This window comes from Poecile atricapillus, chromosome 8 (assembly GCF_030490865.1).
Source record: "Poecile atricapillus isolate bPoeAtr1 chromosome 8, bPoeAtr1.hap1, whole genome shotgun sequence".
Taxonomy (NCBI): domain Eukaryota; kingdom Metazoa; phylum Chordata; class Aves; order Passeriformes; family Paridae; genus Poecile; species Poecile atricapillus.
Genome location: NC_081256.1, coordinates 26,118,959 through 26,135,142, shown reverse-complemented (window position 1 = coordinate 26,135,142; position 16,184 = coordinate 26,118,959). Strand labels below are relative to the sequence as shown.

The window sequence follows — 16,184 nt, the reverse complement described above, 5'->3', positions numbered from 1 at the left end:
ACAAGGAATCCATGGGAATGAGGGGCAGAAAATCCGGGAATGAGGGACAGGGAATCCGGGAATGAGGGACAGGGAATCCATGGGAATGAGGGACAGGGAATCCGGGAATAAGGGGCAGGGAACCCCTGGGAATGATGGGGGACACAGAATCCCAGGAATGGTGGGGACACAGAATCCCAGGAATGAGGGGGACACAGAATCCCGGGAATGAGGGGGACACAGAATCCCGGGAATGAGGGGGACACAGAATCCCGGGAATGAGGGGGACACAGAATCCCTGGGAATGAGGGGGACACAGAATCCCGGGAATGAGGGGGACACAGAATCCCTGGGAATGAGGGGGACACAGAATCCCGGGAATGAGGGGGACACAGAATCCCTGGGAATGATGGGGGACACAGAATCCCAGGAATGGTGGGGACACAGAATCCCGGGAATGAGGGGGACACAGAATCCCGGGAATGAGGGGGACACAGAATCCCGGGAATGAGGGGGACACAGAATCCCGGGAATGAGGGGGACACAGCACCCCCGGAGCCCCAGGGGATGGGGAAGCTGGGATGTGTCTGCAGGGTGGGGCCACGAGCCCCCTGCTCTCTCCAGCAAACCCATCCAGGAGGATTCTCCATCCTGGGACAAAAATGGTCCCTTTTTGCCAAGTTTTTTCCTTCCACTGGAATATAAAGACGTTTTCTTGGGGCCAGCTTTACTGATTTGAACTTTTTGTTTTAATGGCCCTGCTGGGCTGTGGCCAGGCAGGAGGAGGGCATGGAAAGCTGCTTCCTTTGCTTTTTCCAAAGGGGGATGTGATTGCCAGCCTGGCCAGGAGGGTTTTTGCTTCCTGCCCTAAGGAGCTTGGACAGGACAGTCACAGACTCGGCCTGATGTGAAATCCTGGATTTCATGAGCATCTCCTGGCAGGAGCAGCAACCAGGGAGAGATTCCCTGGAAAAGGGGATCACCTCACCTGCTGCCACTCACCTGTGGGTTTGGGGCTGATTGAAGCCTTGAGAGGGACCTGTAGGGACAATTTCCATCACAAATATTCTCTGATTGTTCTTTTTTTCTCTTCCCAAAACATTCAAAGCTCCTGGTCCATGCTCTTCCTTCCAGTATCTCTAATAAACCTGAAAGGACAGACAGAACAGTTTGGATGAAATACCTTGAAATCTTTGCATGTTTTTGTTGAAAATTAGTAGAAGAAGTTTAACAAAATCCTCTTTTTCCAGAGAAAAAGCAATTCTGGGGGGTGAAAGCCACCCAGGCAAAGCCCGTGCTCAAGGAGAACAGGCTGGGACATTTCCCAGATGTTCAGAGCCCAGTGGCAGCTCCTGGTTTCCAGCAGTGTGCCAGAGGCTGCAGCATCACCCAGGGCAGGAATCCTCCACATTTCCCAGGAAAATTGTCTCAGCTACTGAGAGAGGAGCAGAGTGCAGCCTCAGGTGTCTCCTGGAGGGCAGCACGGGGGCTTGAAGTCCATCAGCCCTGTCAAACGATTCATTTGTCACTCAGAGCTCCATGACAACACAGGGAAAATTCAAAATTCAGGGATACTTGCAAGTGTTGGGAGAGGCAGGAGCTGTGGTGCAGGGACAGTTCAGGTGTGGTGCCCTGCAGGGAATGGGGCATTCAGGGGTCCCTTGTGCCCCTGCTGAACCCACAGAGCCTGGGGGCTGTGACAGCACCTGGGACCTGCTGCTCCTGCTCAGGATCAGCTCCTGCTCATCCCAGCCCTGCTGGGCTCCAGGGCCCCCCCTGCCCGGGCACTTTTCCCCATGGAGCCCCCCCTGAGCTCCCTGCCCGGCTGCCGGGGGAGCAGGAGCTGTCCCACACCCCCAGCTGCTCAGGAAGGGAAGCTCTGGAAGCAGAGGGGTCACACAAAGCCAGGCTCACTCCAAACAAAGCCCAAAGCCAAGGCAGTGCTGCTGCTCCTCCAAACCCAGGGATTTCTCTCTGCTCTGGGCATTCCTGCCTGGGGGAAAAAACCTCCTTCAATTTCCATAGCAACAAACATTTTCCTGAACGCAACACACACGAAACTGTTGTTACAGACTGAAAACCACCGGTAACCAAGAAACAGAAAGCAACAATTTCATCTTTTCCTCCTCCAGAACATGCAATTCCATTTCTGCATTTCCAAGGGGCCCCAGCAGGACAGGGGGCAGGGATGCACCAACCCCGGAGCTTCTGCTCGGCTTTGCTCCCTCCCTGGGCTCGGCACGGGAAGGACCCAGCCCCAGCAGCAACGGGAGAGGCATTTTGGGACCTGAGCAGGAGAGCAAACACCTCTCACCTGCAGGATCCAGGGTGGGTTTGGGATCTGAGCAGGAGAGCAAACCCCTCTCACCTGCAGGATCCAGGGTTTGGGACCTGAGCAGGAGAGCAAACACCTCTCACCTGCAGGATCCAGGGATCTGAGCAGGAGAGCAAACCCCTCTCACCTGCAGGATCCAGGGACCTGAGCAGGAGAGCAAACACCTCTCACCTGCAGGATGCAGGGTTTGGGACCTGAGCAGGAGAGCAAACCCCTCTCACCTGCAGGATGCAGGGACCTGAGCAGCAGCTGAAGAATCAGATGTGATTCCTCCTCGCTCCTTTCCAGGCTCAGCTCCAGGGATGTCCCAGCAGCTCATCCCACTGCACTTCAGAGCTCTGGGACCATTTATTCCCACTGCTGCAGCCCCAGGAGGACACAGACACCCAAAGCCTGCCCACTTTTCCCCTCCCATCCACACCTCATGTCCCACTCAGGCACAAGGATCAAAGCCGTGTAAGAAAACCAAGTTTAGTTTCCACACATTTGGCATTCAACAGGCAGTAAAAAAAAAAAAAAAAAAAGCTTTATATTTTATTTCTTGTAAAAATCTTTGAACACATGCAGACTAAAACCAGTGTAAGAAAGTCTCCACCATGTTTAAACAAATAACTATACTTAAATATAAGCGTCTGCAATTGACTGGTATAAAAATAAGGTACGTTTTGCTTTTTTACAGAAATCCTTTCTCCAGTTCTCAGCTCAATAAACAATACACAACTCTAATACATACAGTGAACCTGATCGTTTGCCACCTCTGGGATACTGCTAAGGTATTATGTGCAAAAGTTGGTAACAGTTTCTTTCCCAAAAGAAAAAAAACTCTTCTACACCTTTTAGAAAACCAGATGGGGGTTGCAGGTGCTGCAGCCCTGGCCATGCCCAGCAGTCCCTGGCTCGGTGCCGGGAGCTGGGGCTGAGCCAGCCCTGCAGCCCGTGGGGCTGAGCTCAGCAGCAGAGCCAGGCTCAGCAGTGGGGCTGAGCTCAGCAGCAGAGCCAGGCTCAGCAGTGGGGCTGAGCTCAGTGGCAGAGCCAGACTCAGCAGTGGGGCTGAGCTCAGCAGCAGAGCCAGGCCCAGTGGCAGAGCCAGGCTCAGCAGTGGGGCTGAGCTCAGTGGCAGAGCCAGGCTCAGCAGTGGGGCTGAGCTCAGTGGCAGAGCCAGGCCCAGTGGCAGAGCCAGGCTCAGCAGTTGAGCCGGGCTCAGCGGCAGGGCCGGGCTCAGCGGCAGGGCCGGGCTCAGCGGCAGGGCCGGGCTCAGCGGCAGGGCTGGGCTCAGCACAAGGGCTGGGCTCAGCAGCAGGGCTGGGCTCAGCACAAGAGCTGGGCTCAGCAGCAGGGCCGGGCTCAGCACAAGAGCCGGGCTCAGCACAAGAGCCGGGCTCAGCACAAGAGCCGGGCTCAGCAGCAGGGCTGGGCTCAGCGGCGGTGCCGGCCGTGCCCCGAGCGGCCGCTGCCGTGGTGTTTCCCGGCCTTGTGTGAGCGCTCGAAGGAGCGCGAGCGCTCGCGCCGCTCCCGGTGGTGGCCGCGCTCGTGCCGGTGCTTCTTGGCCGCCTCCGAGTGCTCCCGGGATTTGCTCTGCGAGCGGGAGCGGGACTTTTTCCGCTTGTGGCCGTGTCTGCTGGCGCCCTTGAGCTCCTCGCGGCCGTGCTTGGCCTTGGCGTGGGGCGAGCCGTGGTTGTGGTGCCGCCGGGGGCTCCCGCTGTGGCTGCGCGAGCGGCTGCGCGAGCGGGAGCTGTAGGTGCCAGACAGGCTCCGCCGGTTGTTGTAGCTGTGTGAGAGACAAGAGTTACAGAGGGAAAAGCAAACAGCAATCAGTGCTTACAGCTCCCCAGGTCACTGCAAAGTCAGGCTTTGTCCCTCAGGGATAAGTGAGGGGGGACAGGGAATGTCTCAGAACCTGCCCCATGGAAGGCTGGGGTCACTGATGTGGGATTTAAAGTCCTTCCAACCCCAACCACTCTTGTGAGTCTTTTAGTTGAGCTCATTTGGAAATAAACAGCTCGAACTAAAAGCAGAATGCAGCATCTTTTGTTCACCTTGCCAAGGCTCCTCCATCAACACCAGATCACTGATTGGGTGCTGCCTTTTCACTGAGATCCAAGTTGGCAGTTTCCAGCTTAGATGTGAGCCTGGAGACTCTGAGGATCCCCCAACCTAAAGGCAGCAGCTCTCACTGCATTCCCCCCTTCCTGTACCATGAGAGGGCAGAGCCCGCAAGAGCTGGGTGCTGCACCAGGGAGCACTGACACAAGGAGGCTGCACACCTGGGACACTCCTCTCCCCTCCCCAGGGCACTGTGCTCCCAGAGACTGCTCTCACTGCTTATGGGATCCTTGTGAAGACCAACCCCAGCACAGACTCCTCAGGTACAGTGCAGTTAATTTTTTACAGGCTAATTTTACAGCCTCATCTCCTAAAAGCAGCTCCACTCCCAGCACCGAGAGCCTCCCCTGTTTTGCTGGCCGGCACTCAGAGCACCCCTGGCTCCTGGCAGTGCCTTGCCCTGCTGCAGCCCCCTGGATTTACAGGGCAGAGCGTGACAGACCCCCCAATCCCCCCACCCCACTCACTGCCTGCGGGGGCTGTGCGAGCGGGAGCGGGACTTTGTCCGGGAGCGGGAGCGGGAGGCGCTTCTGCTGCTGCGGCTCCTCTTGCTCTCCTTGCGCAGCCTGTGGGGCACAAACCAAACTGCTCAGGCACTGCCACAGCGCCAGGAGCCCGCAGGAGCTCCCTGCACTGCACCTGAAAGCATCTGCACTCCAGTGCTCTCCCATCAGCAGTTGTACCTACCCATTGTAAGGGCTCTTTGAGGTTTGCTGCCTCTCTTCAGGCTCTTTCTTAATGGTTTTGGTATTCACAGACACTGGAGATTTCTCCTCAGCTTTTACTTCTCTTGGGGAAGCTAAGAATTAAATTTCAATTCAAAAATTAGTTCTTTATTCATCCTTTGTCATAAACACACTGTACATCCCTTCACCAGGATTTGCACCAAGTGTAGGTATGAATTCTACATCTATTATTCCATCCCATTTCTCCATTTATGTTCACTCCTGGAATGGGATATTCATGGGGAAACCCTCTGCCCATGAAGGAGGAACAGCACTGGGATCTTCAGAGCAAACAGCCAGGCTCACCTGGGGCCAAAAGGTACAAAATAGAAGCTGTCTTTGTGTCCCCCACAATACAGAACTTGTTACCTTGCCATCTATTTCCAATGCTACAGAAAGGATTAAGCCAGCCTGGCAAAATTACAGATTTCACCTTTACATTAATGGCACAAATACAAATGAGTAACAAATAAAATTACCTAGTTAAGAAGTCAATCTGTCTCTAGACAGTTGGTACAGCCCAGAGATGGATTCACCTTTCATGGAAGGGCTGTTAAACCCACCACAGCTCCTGCTTTCAAACTTCCAACCTCAGCTCCCTCCTCACAGAAAACACTCCCCTTGTTCTGTGAGAAACTCACACTGCCCAGCCCAAAGAGGTCTGAAAACTCAGGGCTCTTCAGGAGAAGCTCTGACAGTTCAGGCAGTTTAAAATGCATGTTCCATTTAATTCCCTCTGCTGCCAAGGCAGTGCTGGGCCTCTCCCCCCTCCATTTCCTGCCCAGCAGCTGTCCTGCCCTCACTGCACCAGATCAGCTGCCAAGGACATTAAAAACAACCAGGGGAAGGAATTTTCACAGATCCCTGCTGCTAAAGGGGCCACAGAGGCTACTGCAGCACCCCCAAATTCAATCCAAAAAGCCTCTCTTCACATCACAGAACACACAGCAACTCCAGCTTCATTATCTCATTCTCTTAAGGGTGCATATTATTAATATATCCCTCTCTTATCTGGGGAAATATGGACTAAAGCATCTCCTTTATTTATAATCTGGTTTCAAGGTTTTGAGACTAATATTAAAATCTTTGTTAAAAAAGAGAAAGATTTTTCTGTTCAGAAAACAGACTTACATGGTTTGGATGCAGGAGAAAAGCCACCCAGTGTTGAGAGTGCTGGAGTTCCATCTGGATTTAAACCTTTCGCCTTCAGTTTTGCCTCCTGCAGTGCCATTTTCCTCTTTTCTACTTCTTTATCCAGAAACTCGTAATTGGGCTGTGGAAGTAACAACCAGGTAAGAAGCTGAACTAACATAATTCATATTTCATCTCAGTTCTGAAAAATCTGTCCAGATCTTGTAACTGTAACTTTTATTTGTTCTCTCCTTAGAGGAGCCCTTCCCATTAGCACACCTGTATCGGGCATTCCCAAACTTTTCTGGGCAACTGTAACTCAGCTCAAGCTGCACTGAGAGCATCGAGCAGCAAACCCCAACATGTCAAGCTCACCTTCTTTCTGGTATAAAGCTTCAGAGTTGTTAAGCAGATCTCCTGTATCTCCTCTTCCGTGGTGCCGAAGAGCAGGAACCAGTGGGGACGGGTGGGCAGCGGGATCTGAAAATCACACAAGGAGAAGCTTCATGGAGATTTCAGGTGAGGTTTTGTTGAAATATTTCCATCAATTTCCTTGAAAGCAGAGCAGCAGCACTGAAAGGCAGAGCTCAGTGCAGCCAGGGCTCACCTGCAGGGCTCTAGCAGCGAGGTAAATGCACGCACACGCGATGGTCTCCGGCTGGAAGCGAACAAACACGTTCGTCCGGAGGCTGTCGTTCATGTAATTCCTGAAAAAACAAAGCAGCCCAGTTTGGAACTCCAGTTTGCTTTTCTTTCAGAGGATAATAATACTGGAGACTCAATTGACTTTATTATTTTTTCTGTTGTTACATTGAACATGTGATTTCTTCCAGGTGGTGCTGGATGTTTACATGTGTCACTCTGTGGCAGTTTGCACCACTGCCACTGCTTTAAACCCCGAGGCAATAATGTGCAGCAGTAAATCCAAGCAGGGTGGAACAGCCACTTCCTAGGTTCAGTAACCCTGGGAAGTGTCCACTGAGTTACAATTCAACCAGAACTTTGCATCTGTCCAGCTGATTGTCTTAATCACCAATGGGTTTGTATTTAAAAATCAATGTAGAACTCAAGAGCCATCAGGAGAGCAAGGTGTATTTTCAATCTAGCATTATGCAGAGGCTACCTGCAGCCTGCAGAGCTCATAAAACTCTGACTGCATTTCAATTTGTGCTTGGAGCCACTAACTCCATCCAGGGAGAGGCACCCCATGTGCTCACTGAGTGTTGGAACAGACCTGTGAGTTAGAACTGGGCCCCTGAGCTCCTGCTGGTGCACAGGGCTGGCACTGCCAATGGCACACGCCCAGAGCTCCATGGATTTCTAAATTCCCACATGGGAGAGAACAGCAGTCAGTCAGTGAGGACTCTACACCCCCATGCCCAGCCTGGCTGCTAAGTGAACATGCTGCATGCACTGTCCTCTGTTTAATTCAAGTTTAAATGGCAAATCAACTAAAGAAATGCTGGCAGAATGCTCCCCCACGTGTCCTTTAACAAACAGCAGGTAGGCAACAAAGACATTGAGAAACAGTTGTAACAGTTACTTCTAGAACCAAATATACAAATCCTGGCGCCAGGACAGAACTAGGAGGTGCTGCCCGATGGCTTTGGGTGACGGCAGTGAACTCGCTGAGGCTTGCACTGGCTTGGCTGGAGAGAAGGGCAGCCAAAGCAGCCATCCCCAGGTCATGGGCTGAGGTGCAGAGGGCAGAGCTCTATGACTTACCAGCAGGGACTACCCTTCAATCAAAGAGTAGAAAAAAGAACAAAGTTAAATTGAGTTCTCCATCGCCCAGGTGGAATCAAGCCATGAAAATAGTAAGCAGAAACAAGCACCAGGAGATTGTCCAAATGTGTTTGGGTGGTAACTTACATCTCATTGCTTTGCATAGGGATCAGCAGGCTTGTTATTTCTGCTACTATTTTCCTGGCTAGGAAAAGAATGGAAAATAGCAACTTACCAGGCTGTCTGTACCAGGGTTTGATTACGTTCACATTCTAGGACTTGTAAATACATAACAATGATCTGAGGAATAAGGAGGGGGGAAAGAGAAAAAAGACTCAGTTTAAACACGTAAAGCAGGAGCAAGGAAACAAATACATACATATGTAAAAATGAAATCCAACAATGTGCCCAAACAATGGGGGCTCCTCTCCAAGCACACACTCTAAGACCTCAGGTCACCCCATCACCTTCAGACAGTTCTTTAGTTCACTGCTTTTCAAACCAGCCACCTTCACCCTTTCCCAGGGAAGTGACTTTTCTCACAGTCAATACAGCTGTTTGCCCAAGTACTCTGGCAAAAGCATTAATAACTACAGGGGAATAAAGAGAACAATTCAGGTCATTCTGACACCTGTGTTTCTTGTTCCACAGCTCCCAGTGATGCCACCAAGGTAGAGTAAGAATTACAATTACATTATTATTGAGAACTCACCTTATGAGGATGCTTGACATGAACACAAAATCCCAACTCCTTCAGTACCCTCCTTTCTGCTTTGATTACTTGATTTTTGGTGTTTATGTAGTTCTGATCAAGTATCAGGGGGCTTGGAGTCCTATAGTTTGCAAGAAATAAAATCAAAACTGTTTTGCATATCCAAAAACAACGGCAACTCTGTTTTCCCTTCCAACCAACTAATGGCAACAGAAACCGGTTTTCAACTCCTGCAAGCAAGTTTAAGCATTAATCTTGTGCTGTCCAAGTTTAGATAAACTAGTTTAGTTGCTGCTTTTGGCTAGCTACAGATTAGATGGCTGAGATAAAAAAAAAAAATAACCTTCTGCTCCTGTGTATGCAAACTGCACTGCTCCAGCTGCTGGAAGGAGTTGGCTTGATGGGGGCACTCCCAAGAACTTTTCCTCTCCGTGGCAGAGGTGGCAGAAGGAGTCCTTTGCCAGGCAGGATTTCAAAGCAGAAGTAAGCCAGAACAGGCTTCTCACTGGCATTAAAGTAGCAACTCGTGCTCTAGAAATTGCAGTTTCCTAAGCACTGAAGAGCAGCTGGTTCACCCTTCAGAGAAGCCAGCCCTGCCCTGTGATGTGTGAAAAGCTGAGTGAAGCACAGAATTAACCTGGGAAACAGGCACGGGTCTGCCTGGGACTCTGCTCCCCTCTCTGGTGGTACCAGGGATGACCCTGCTGCTGTTTGCATTTGCAAAACAACAGCTCATTTCAGAGAGATTGCAAACTCCAGCACTGTCAATCCTAATTCCTTCCAAATCCAACCCCTGAACTGTCCACAGCATGTTTAATCACAGTAACCTTCTGTACACCTGATGCACAAGTGTAACACTCCATTGCATATTCTGTGCTTTATCCGTGCTCAGACTTGACCTTTCCACATTCCACATGGGATATTTTAATCCACTTCCTCCTGAAGACAGACCAGCTTTTTCCCTGTAATATGCCTCACACATTCCATGTGCTTTCCAAAGCAGAATAATGTTTTATGCAGCTTGTTATGCTCTAATTAACCACGGTCTGTGTACATGATACACCCCAAGCACTGGTGACAAATTTATTTCACATTACCTTCAGTAGAAAAAAAAAGTAATGCAAAGTGGATTCAAAAGTGGATACAGCTTTTGTTGTATCAGACAAAATATTTCACTGCCAACTTGCAATTCCATGAGTGGATCTCACTTCCCTGCTAGGTCACAGAACAGAAAAAAACACTCAAAAAACCAAGGTTCCCACCCCAGGAAGAAAGAGTCAATTTAATGACAAGGCTGGAATAATCCAGTTTATGCCACAACCTCTGCAGTCACCTGGACAGACACTGATGGCCATGGGCAAAGGACACAACAAACTTCTCTATTAAAAGCATCTTGTTGTATCACCATGCACTTGGAGCATGAGCTGTCCCTGCCCTTCCAAGGGGCTGAGATGCAGCTCCCAGCTCTGGAATGAGCAACTGCAGCTTCCTGGTGCCAGGATGGACCTGCAATTCAAGTATTGTCTCATTATATGAAATGCCAGGTTTTCCACCTTCCAGCAGAGTAACTTCTCTAGTTAAGTGTTACTCTCTCTCAGCAGGGCAAATATACAAAGTTTTTCATTCCAGCTCCTCTAAAGAAGCCCAAAATCAGTAGATTTGTTTTTCCTTTTGTTTATGGTTGTTGTTTTTCTTTTCTCCCCAAAAATTAACTGAAGAAGAAAAGCTTTTCAGACCTCTTTAGAGTAACTACTTCAGTGAGGAGCTGATGGTGTCTGAACACTTCAGCACTACAGAGACAGGCTGATCACAGTGCTCTGGAGTGGGACAGTGGAACAAGCAAGTTTAGTTCTTCCCATCAGTGAAGCTGATTCACTTCCAATTCACTCCCATCAATTTTACTGGTGTTGATAACATTTCCTTCAGTATTGCTCCCCACAATTTCATCTCAAGATCACGAGCATCAACAGGATGTGCAGAGCAGCACCCAGAGCGAGTTCAGGTGTCCAGGCTGTTTGTCAGCAGAAAGCTGCATCACAGGTGGGACATCTCAGGTTTAACTCTCAGGAGAGCCATGACTTGCAGTCTATTAAAGCAATCTCCAGTGGCAGTGCTCAGGATCATGCACCACCCCACCTTCCTCATGTCCCTGCATTCCCTGAGAACTCTGGAGGGAAGTTAAGGTGGCTCCAAGCGCAGCAGGACAGAGGGGAGCCTTTACTGCAATAACAGGGTTGCTCTACCTTGTTGTCCCATTTTCCTTTGGTCACAAGTCCTACAGCCCTAAGGAAGGCATGAAAACAATCAGTTTATCCAGCCAGGACTTCCAGACAAATACAGCCTTTTATCCACTCAAGGGAAAATAAAAATCTGCAGGAGACTGAAGTGTTTTACTGCACCTTAGTACCGGCACAAGCCACGTTCTCCACTGCATTGATTCACCAATTTAATACTTTTGCCATCAACTCTGCAATGTTGGTAAACAATTATTTACAAGTCACAAACTTCAGAGATTCCCCTTTGAAAAACTTCTTTGTTTTCTACTAAGAAAAAAGAGGAACTTTGCCAGTGCATTTCCTGCACTTAAATTTTCAGTCCAAGAATTATCTTGGGGCCAAGAAACAAACCAGAGAAAAAGAATTTATAAGCTTATATATGAAATACAAGCTTCGAACCCTGTACAGCCAAGGAGTGTTGCAAGTTCCTACTTGGAATCTGCTCCTACAGACCATCACTGGAGCTCCAGGCAAGACTTTATCTTTAGAACAGAGCACACAGTGGCCCCTCTGGGAAGTCAACCCAACACCTAAGATGCAAAACTTGATTGGGATTTAGATTGTGTAACAACCCAGAAGATTAACACACACTGTAATGTGTTTTTAACAGCAAATAAATTAAAAATACGTTTTCATAAAATCACTCTGACAAATGAGACCTAAGTTCTCCACACAGCTGTAGCTTCATTTGGTGTAATATTAAACTTTGATGTCTTTGGCATGACTAATACTTGGAGGAACAGTGCCCTGCACGGAGTTTTGTTCCTAATGAGCAAAGCACTTGTGACAAGTACAGCAGAGCACCAGCACCTCATTTCAAGGAGCAGAGATCTGTTATGCTGGTCAGTAAAAGAACACCAGTTCTCTGTTTGTCTCCAGGATCACAACCACAAGCAGCACAGGTTTGCAGGCAGTCTGAAGGCACTAAGAACGTGTGTCATTAATGCAGCCCCACTGCAGGGCCCCTGAGCGAGGAACAGCTGACTGAGCACCTCAAAGCACCATGTGAGATTACAGCACCACACGTGTCACATTTCCAGTCTCAGGACCTTCTGCAGCTTTCAGGCACAGTTAAAAGAAATAAAAATCAACTTCAAACTACATTCTACAAGTTAAACAACAGTTGCACTTTGCTCAGAACAGAGAGGTTTTGGCACACAGTTATTTAAAAAGCAGTTTTTCCATAGTACGAGCTTTTCTCCATGCACACAAACATTTTTACATGCAGTTCTACATCACATATGCTCGTCAAAGATCCCAAAGAAAATATGCTTGTCCAAAACACTTGTTTAGCTTTTTCTTACTTCTCAGCATTAGAAATACCACCTTAGTTGACTACATGTCTCATAGAAAGAAAATTCCAATGCAATTCCCAGTTCTGCAAACAGGTACATAGAAGGGACTGCTTACATCATAATTGATAAAAATGTACAAATTCAAGACTTCCGTACCCTTGTTTTACTGTGAATTCAAACTGCAGTTATACAGAGCCAGAAAGTGGAACTAAGAACCCAAAACTGGTTAAGAAAGAAAGCAAAGCCTACCCAAACTACCCCAAATTCGTGTGCAGGTTAAGAGCTTCAGTTAACAGAAATGCTAGACTAAAAAAGAAAGTACAGCAGCCTTGTTTCAGTTCTGGGTTGTGTGTGAGAGACTAACTACAGCCTAAGTGTTAGCTTCAGTAAAAAATAAAAAAAAAAGGTCAAGCTAGTATTCTAAAAACCTGGACAGCAAAGAAAAAAGCTTATAACAAGATACAGGAGTTCTTCCAAATGGTTCACCAGCGGCCAACCTGTTAGTCCCCCGATTCCAGTGACCTATGCTCAGAGCACTGGCTTCTCCTTGGGGATTTTCGATACTTCACTCACTGTTGCCATGACGACAGCTTCATCTTTATGTACCACTCCACATCACCCAGGCTTTGGTAAATGTAGCTGGTCGCTGTATAGTCGGTTGCAAGGGAAAAAAGAGTTGAAGTTAATAACGTGTACACGTGATGGAACTGTCAGCTTGTAAAAAGTACAGAAAAACGTTTACATCCTGCTTGCTAAAAAAAAAAAAAAGGGGGGGGTGTGCAAGTCTGAATATCAGACTGCAGCATTTTTAAGGTTAATTTCATGCAGATTCACTCAGAATCGCAGAGCAACAATACCCATTTCTCCCGAAAATAATGGGTAGCAGTGCACGATTTCTCTGGACATGATGCACTTTAGGCACCACGTAACATGCACAAGTTGGGATTTGGAACAGGCTAGCTGGAAAGATTTAAATTCACAGGTTAAGTTCAGTTTCTCTGATCCTTCACACAGCACAAAGAAACAACTAATTTGTATTCTCGTTGCAAAGAAAAGCAAGGCATATGATTAATTAACCTTCACTGCCTGGATGGAGGCCAGAATGTTACTAATCACTGAGCCTGCTCCAGTAGTTCCAATAACCAGACTCCCTTAATAAATGTGGAAGACAATCCCACTGAATTCACACCTGGCATAACTTCACACAGCTCTCTCAGAGCCATCAGGGAGAACAGCTTTAAAGGCCAGACAGAACAAAGCTAAATTCCAAAGTGTAACACCAACTCTTCCTTCTTGGATCTAGAACTAACTAGCACAACACCGTCAGGAGGCAGTCCAAGCCAAAGCTCTGGCTTCAACAGAGGCATAACCAGAATAAAGACACCAACAAACAGCTGGCTTCCCTAAGGGATTTCTACTCTGTTTCTCAGAAAAGCTTGCACAACACGGGTTTAAATTCCTGCCGTCACCTGGTGACACAGGGCAGGGAAATAAAGTGTGAATTTGACACGGTAGCTAAAACAAAATCCTTTTGTAACTACAGAGTACCTGAAGCTTTAAGCAATCAGGCACCAGAAGCAAAGCTGAAGCCTCCAATCCTAGATTTTGACACTGCTGCCCAACAGAAATAAAAAAATTTTGTGCTTAACAGTAACCTAGAGAACTCCTTTCAACCACACCTTCCTCCTTTCAATGCATCACAAGTTTGCATTGCACGTGAAAGACGCTGCTTTACACACAAAGAGCAGCATTCGGTGCTCACAACTGGGACAGCTCTACCCCGCCTGCACACGGCCAGGTGAGCCCCCTCTCCACCTGGGCAGGAACACGGCACCAGAACAACACAGCTCTCGCCTTCTGCACCTAAAAACGCCTTCAGCCTCCCACACTCAGTTACACTGCAGGCCAAACCTGACCTTTCCTCAGGTACCTCCTAAAATGGCTTCTTCTAATAGGCAACACTGTCACCACTGAAAGTTCAGCTTCTTAAGGGATACTTTCTTAGCACCACAAGGACACTTGGACAGCCACAGACCAAGGAGAGAAAAGCATCAGCACTGCTGAGTATGGTTAAAAAAGTGGAGAATACACAGCAACTCACTAACTGGCTACTCACAACTAAGATTACCTTACAGTAACTACGAGACATCAAAAATTCAACAAACATACCTGAAACTACAACCGTGGTCCTAAAACTAAAACAAATACTTGCCAATCATAACTTGTAGCTAAATCAACAACGAAAACGGGTCTACCAAGTGAACAAAAGCAGAAGCAGCCGAGATTGCACTGTACTGCCTACACAGCAGCCAACGGGCACTCCCTTCTCAATTTTAGGTCGTTGAACTTAGCCTGGAAAAATACTGTGAATCGAGAACTGCAGCGTACATTAGTGGTAACAGGTGTTTATGCTCATAACGAAGCTGATCTTACCTTTTTGCTCTTAACTGCCGCAAGTGATGGAACACGTTGATCACGTCCCTTATCCGACGAGGCGCCTCTTCGATTTTGGAGGCGAGATTGATGCAGGCCATAGCAACAATCTGAAAAGAAGCCCCGTTTCCGTTAAGCAAACAATTTTCAGGCCAGATAGAATGAGAATTACGTAAGTAAGAAGCAAATCCGGCAGGCTCGAAGCGAACGGCCTGTGTGGCGCGTGGCCGCCCCAGCCGCCCTCTCCCGGTGCCCCGGGGCCGCGCTCACCTCGAAGCTGTGCTTGACGAAGGACTTGGAGTAGAAGAACCGATGGAACAGCACCTGCCCCGTCGCCATGGCCACCTGTGAGGGCAGAGCAGGAGGAGGGAGAAGGAGCAGAGTCAGTGCCCTGGCCCAGCCGCCGCCATTTTGTGTGAGGCACCGCCGCCCCCCCCGCGCCGCCTCACGCCCTTCCCGCCGCCACAATGGCGGCGCCCGACATTCCCTTCCCTTCCTCCCTCACCCCCCTGCCAGCCCCGGCAAGGGCCCACCTGCGGCAGCCGCAGCAGGATGCCGGCCGCCTGGATGAGCTCGCAGCCCAGGATGCGCAGGTCGGTCTCGCACTGCAGGTCCAGCCCGTCCTGCATGGAAGGGGTGGGCGAGAGCCGCTCCTCGGGGATCAGCGAGTGGTCGATGGTCAGCGACACCTCGGAGTAGAGCCGGTCGCCGATGAGGATGCCCGGAGCGGCGGGGGGCGGCGGGGCGGGGGCGGCGGGCGCGGCGGGGCCCGGGTGCGCGGCGGCCATGGCGGCGGAGCGAGCGCTGGGTCCGGGTGCGCTCCCGGCGGCGGCCGCGCGCCGACTGCGCGGTCCCGCGCGTGACGCACGCGCCAGCGCCGCGCGCGCGGGGAGCGGCGGGAAAAAAGAGTCCGCGGGACACGCCCCGGGAATGGGAACGGGACCGGGAAACGGGAATGGGAACCGGGAATGGGAACAGGACCGGCTGTAAAGCAGTACAGAATAACGGAGTGTGCGCCGCAGCAGCGGGAATGGTGCCGGATAAACCGCGCTTTAACCACAGCCGTTGGGGTTGGAAAGGATTTTTCGGGATCAATCCACTCAAATCCCTGCCACAAGCGGCGACAAGACACGGAATAAATATTAAAATATATATTAAAAAAATACAGAAATTCTGTCTAAGTGTTTAACCAGGGCTCGGGTCCTGGATCCAAGCCCTGTCTTTTAAGTTTTTGGTGCTCGGAATCTGTCACATCGGGAAAAAAAAACCCCACATGGGTTTGAATAAAAATAAGCTGGTTGCGGGTTATTATTGACGAAAGGTGGGCTGCGCCTTCCCAGACTAGAAACGTCCAGCGCAAAGTTACCTCCAAGTTCATTTATTAAGGGAAAACAATAAAGCGAACCAGTTTTAGTCGTTGTAAGTAATAAATTCACAATAAATGAGGAAACATTCCCACATGGCCACACG

General features: G+C 49.4%; 1 protein-coding gene across 1 annotated transcript; it reads right to left on the bottom strand.

Annotated features, from left to right (window-relative positions):
• Positions 1-3,392: 3,392 nt before the first annotated feature.
• Positions 3,393-15,629, bottom strand: CCNL1 (cyclin L1). Its single transcript, XM_058843748.1, has 11 exons — positions 15,248-15,629; positions 14,985-15,059; positions 14,715-14,824; positions 8,711-8,831; positions 8,234-8,298; positions 6,881-6,980; positions 6,649-6,753; positions 6,274-6,415; positions 5,105-5,216; positions 4,885-4,983; positions 3,393-4,082 (listed from the first exon to the last, which is right to left on the bottom strand). Exons 1-11 carry the CDS (start codon positions 15,500-15,502, stop codon positions 3,731-3,733), a joined length of 1,536 nt encoding a protein of 511 aa, XP_058699731.1. The 5' UTR covers positions 15,503-15,629; the 3' UTR covers positions 3,393-3,730.
• Between the last annotated feature and the right edge of the window lie 555 nt (positions 15,630-16,184).

Coding starts and splice junctions, on each gene's coding strand:
- CCNL1 (XM_058843748.1), bottom strand. CDS start 15,502: ATGGCCGCCGCGCACCCGGGCCCCGCCGCGCCCGCCGCCCCCGCCCCG. Junction 5,217..6,273: donor TTCTCCTGCATCCAAACCAT/GTAAGTCTGTTT, acceptor TTTAATTCTTAG/CTTCCCCAAGAGAAGTAAAA. Junction 4,083..4,884: donor TCGCACAGCCCCCGCAGGCA/GTGAGTGGGGTG, acceptor TCTCTCACACAG/CTACAACAACCGGCGGAGCC.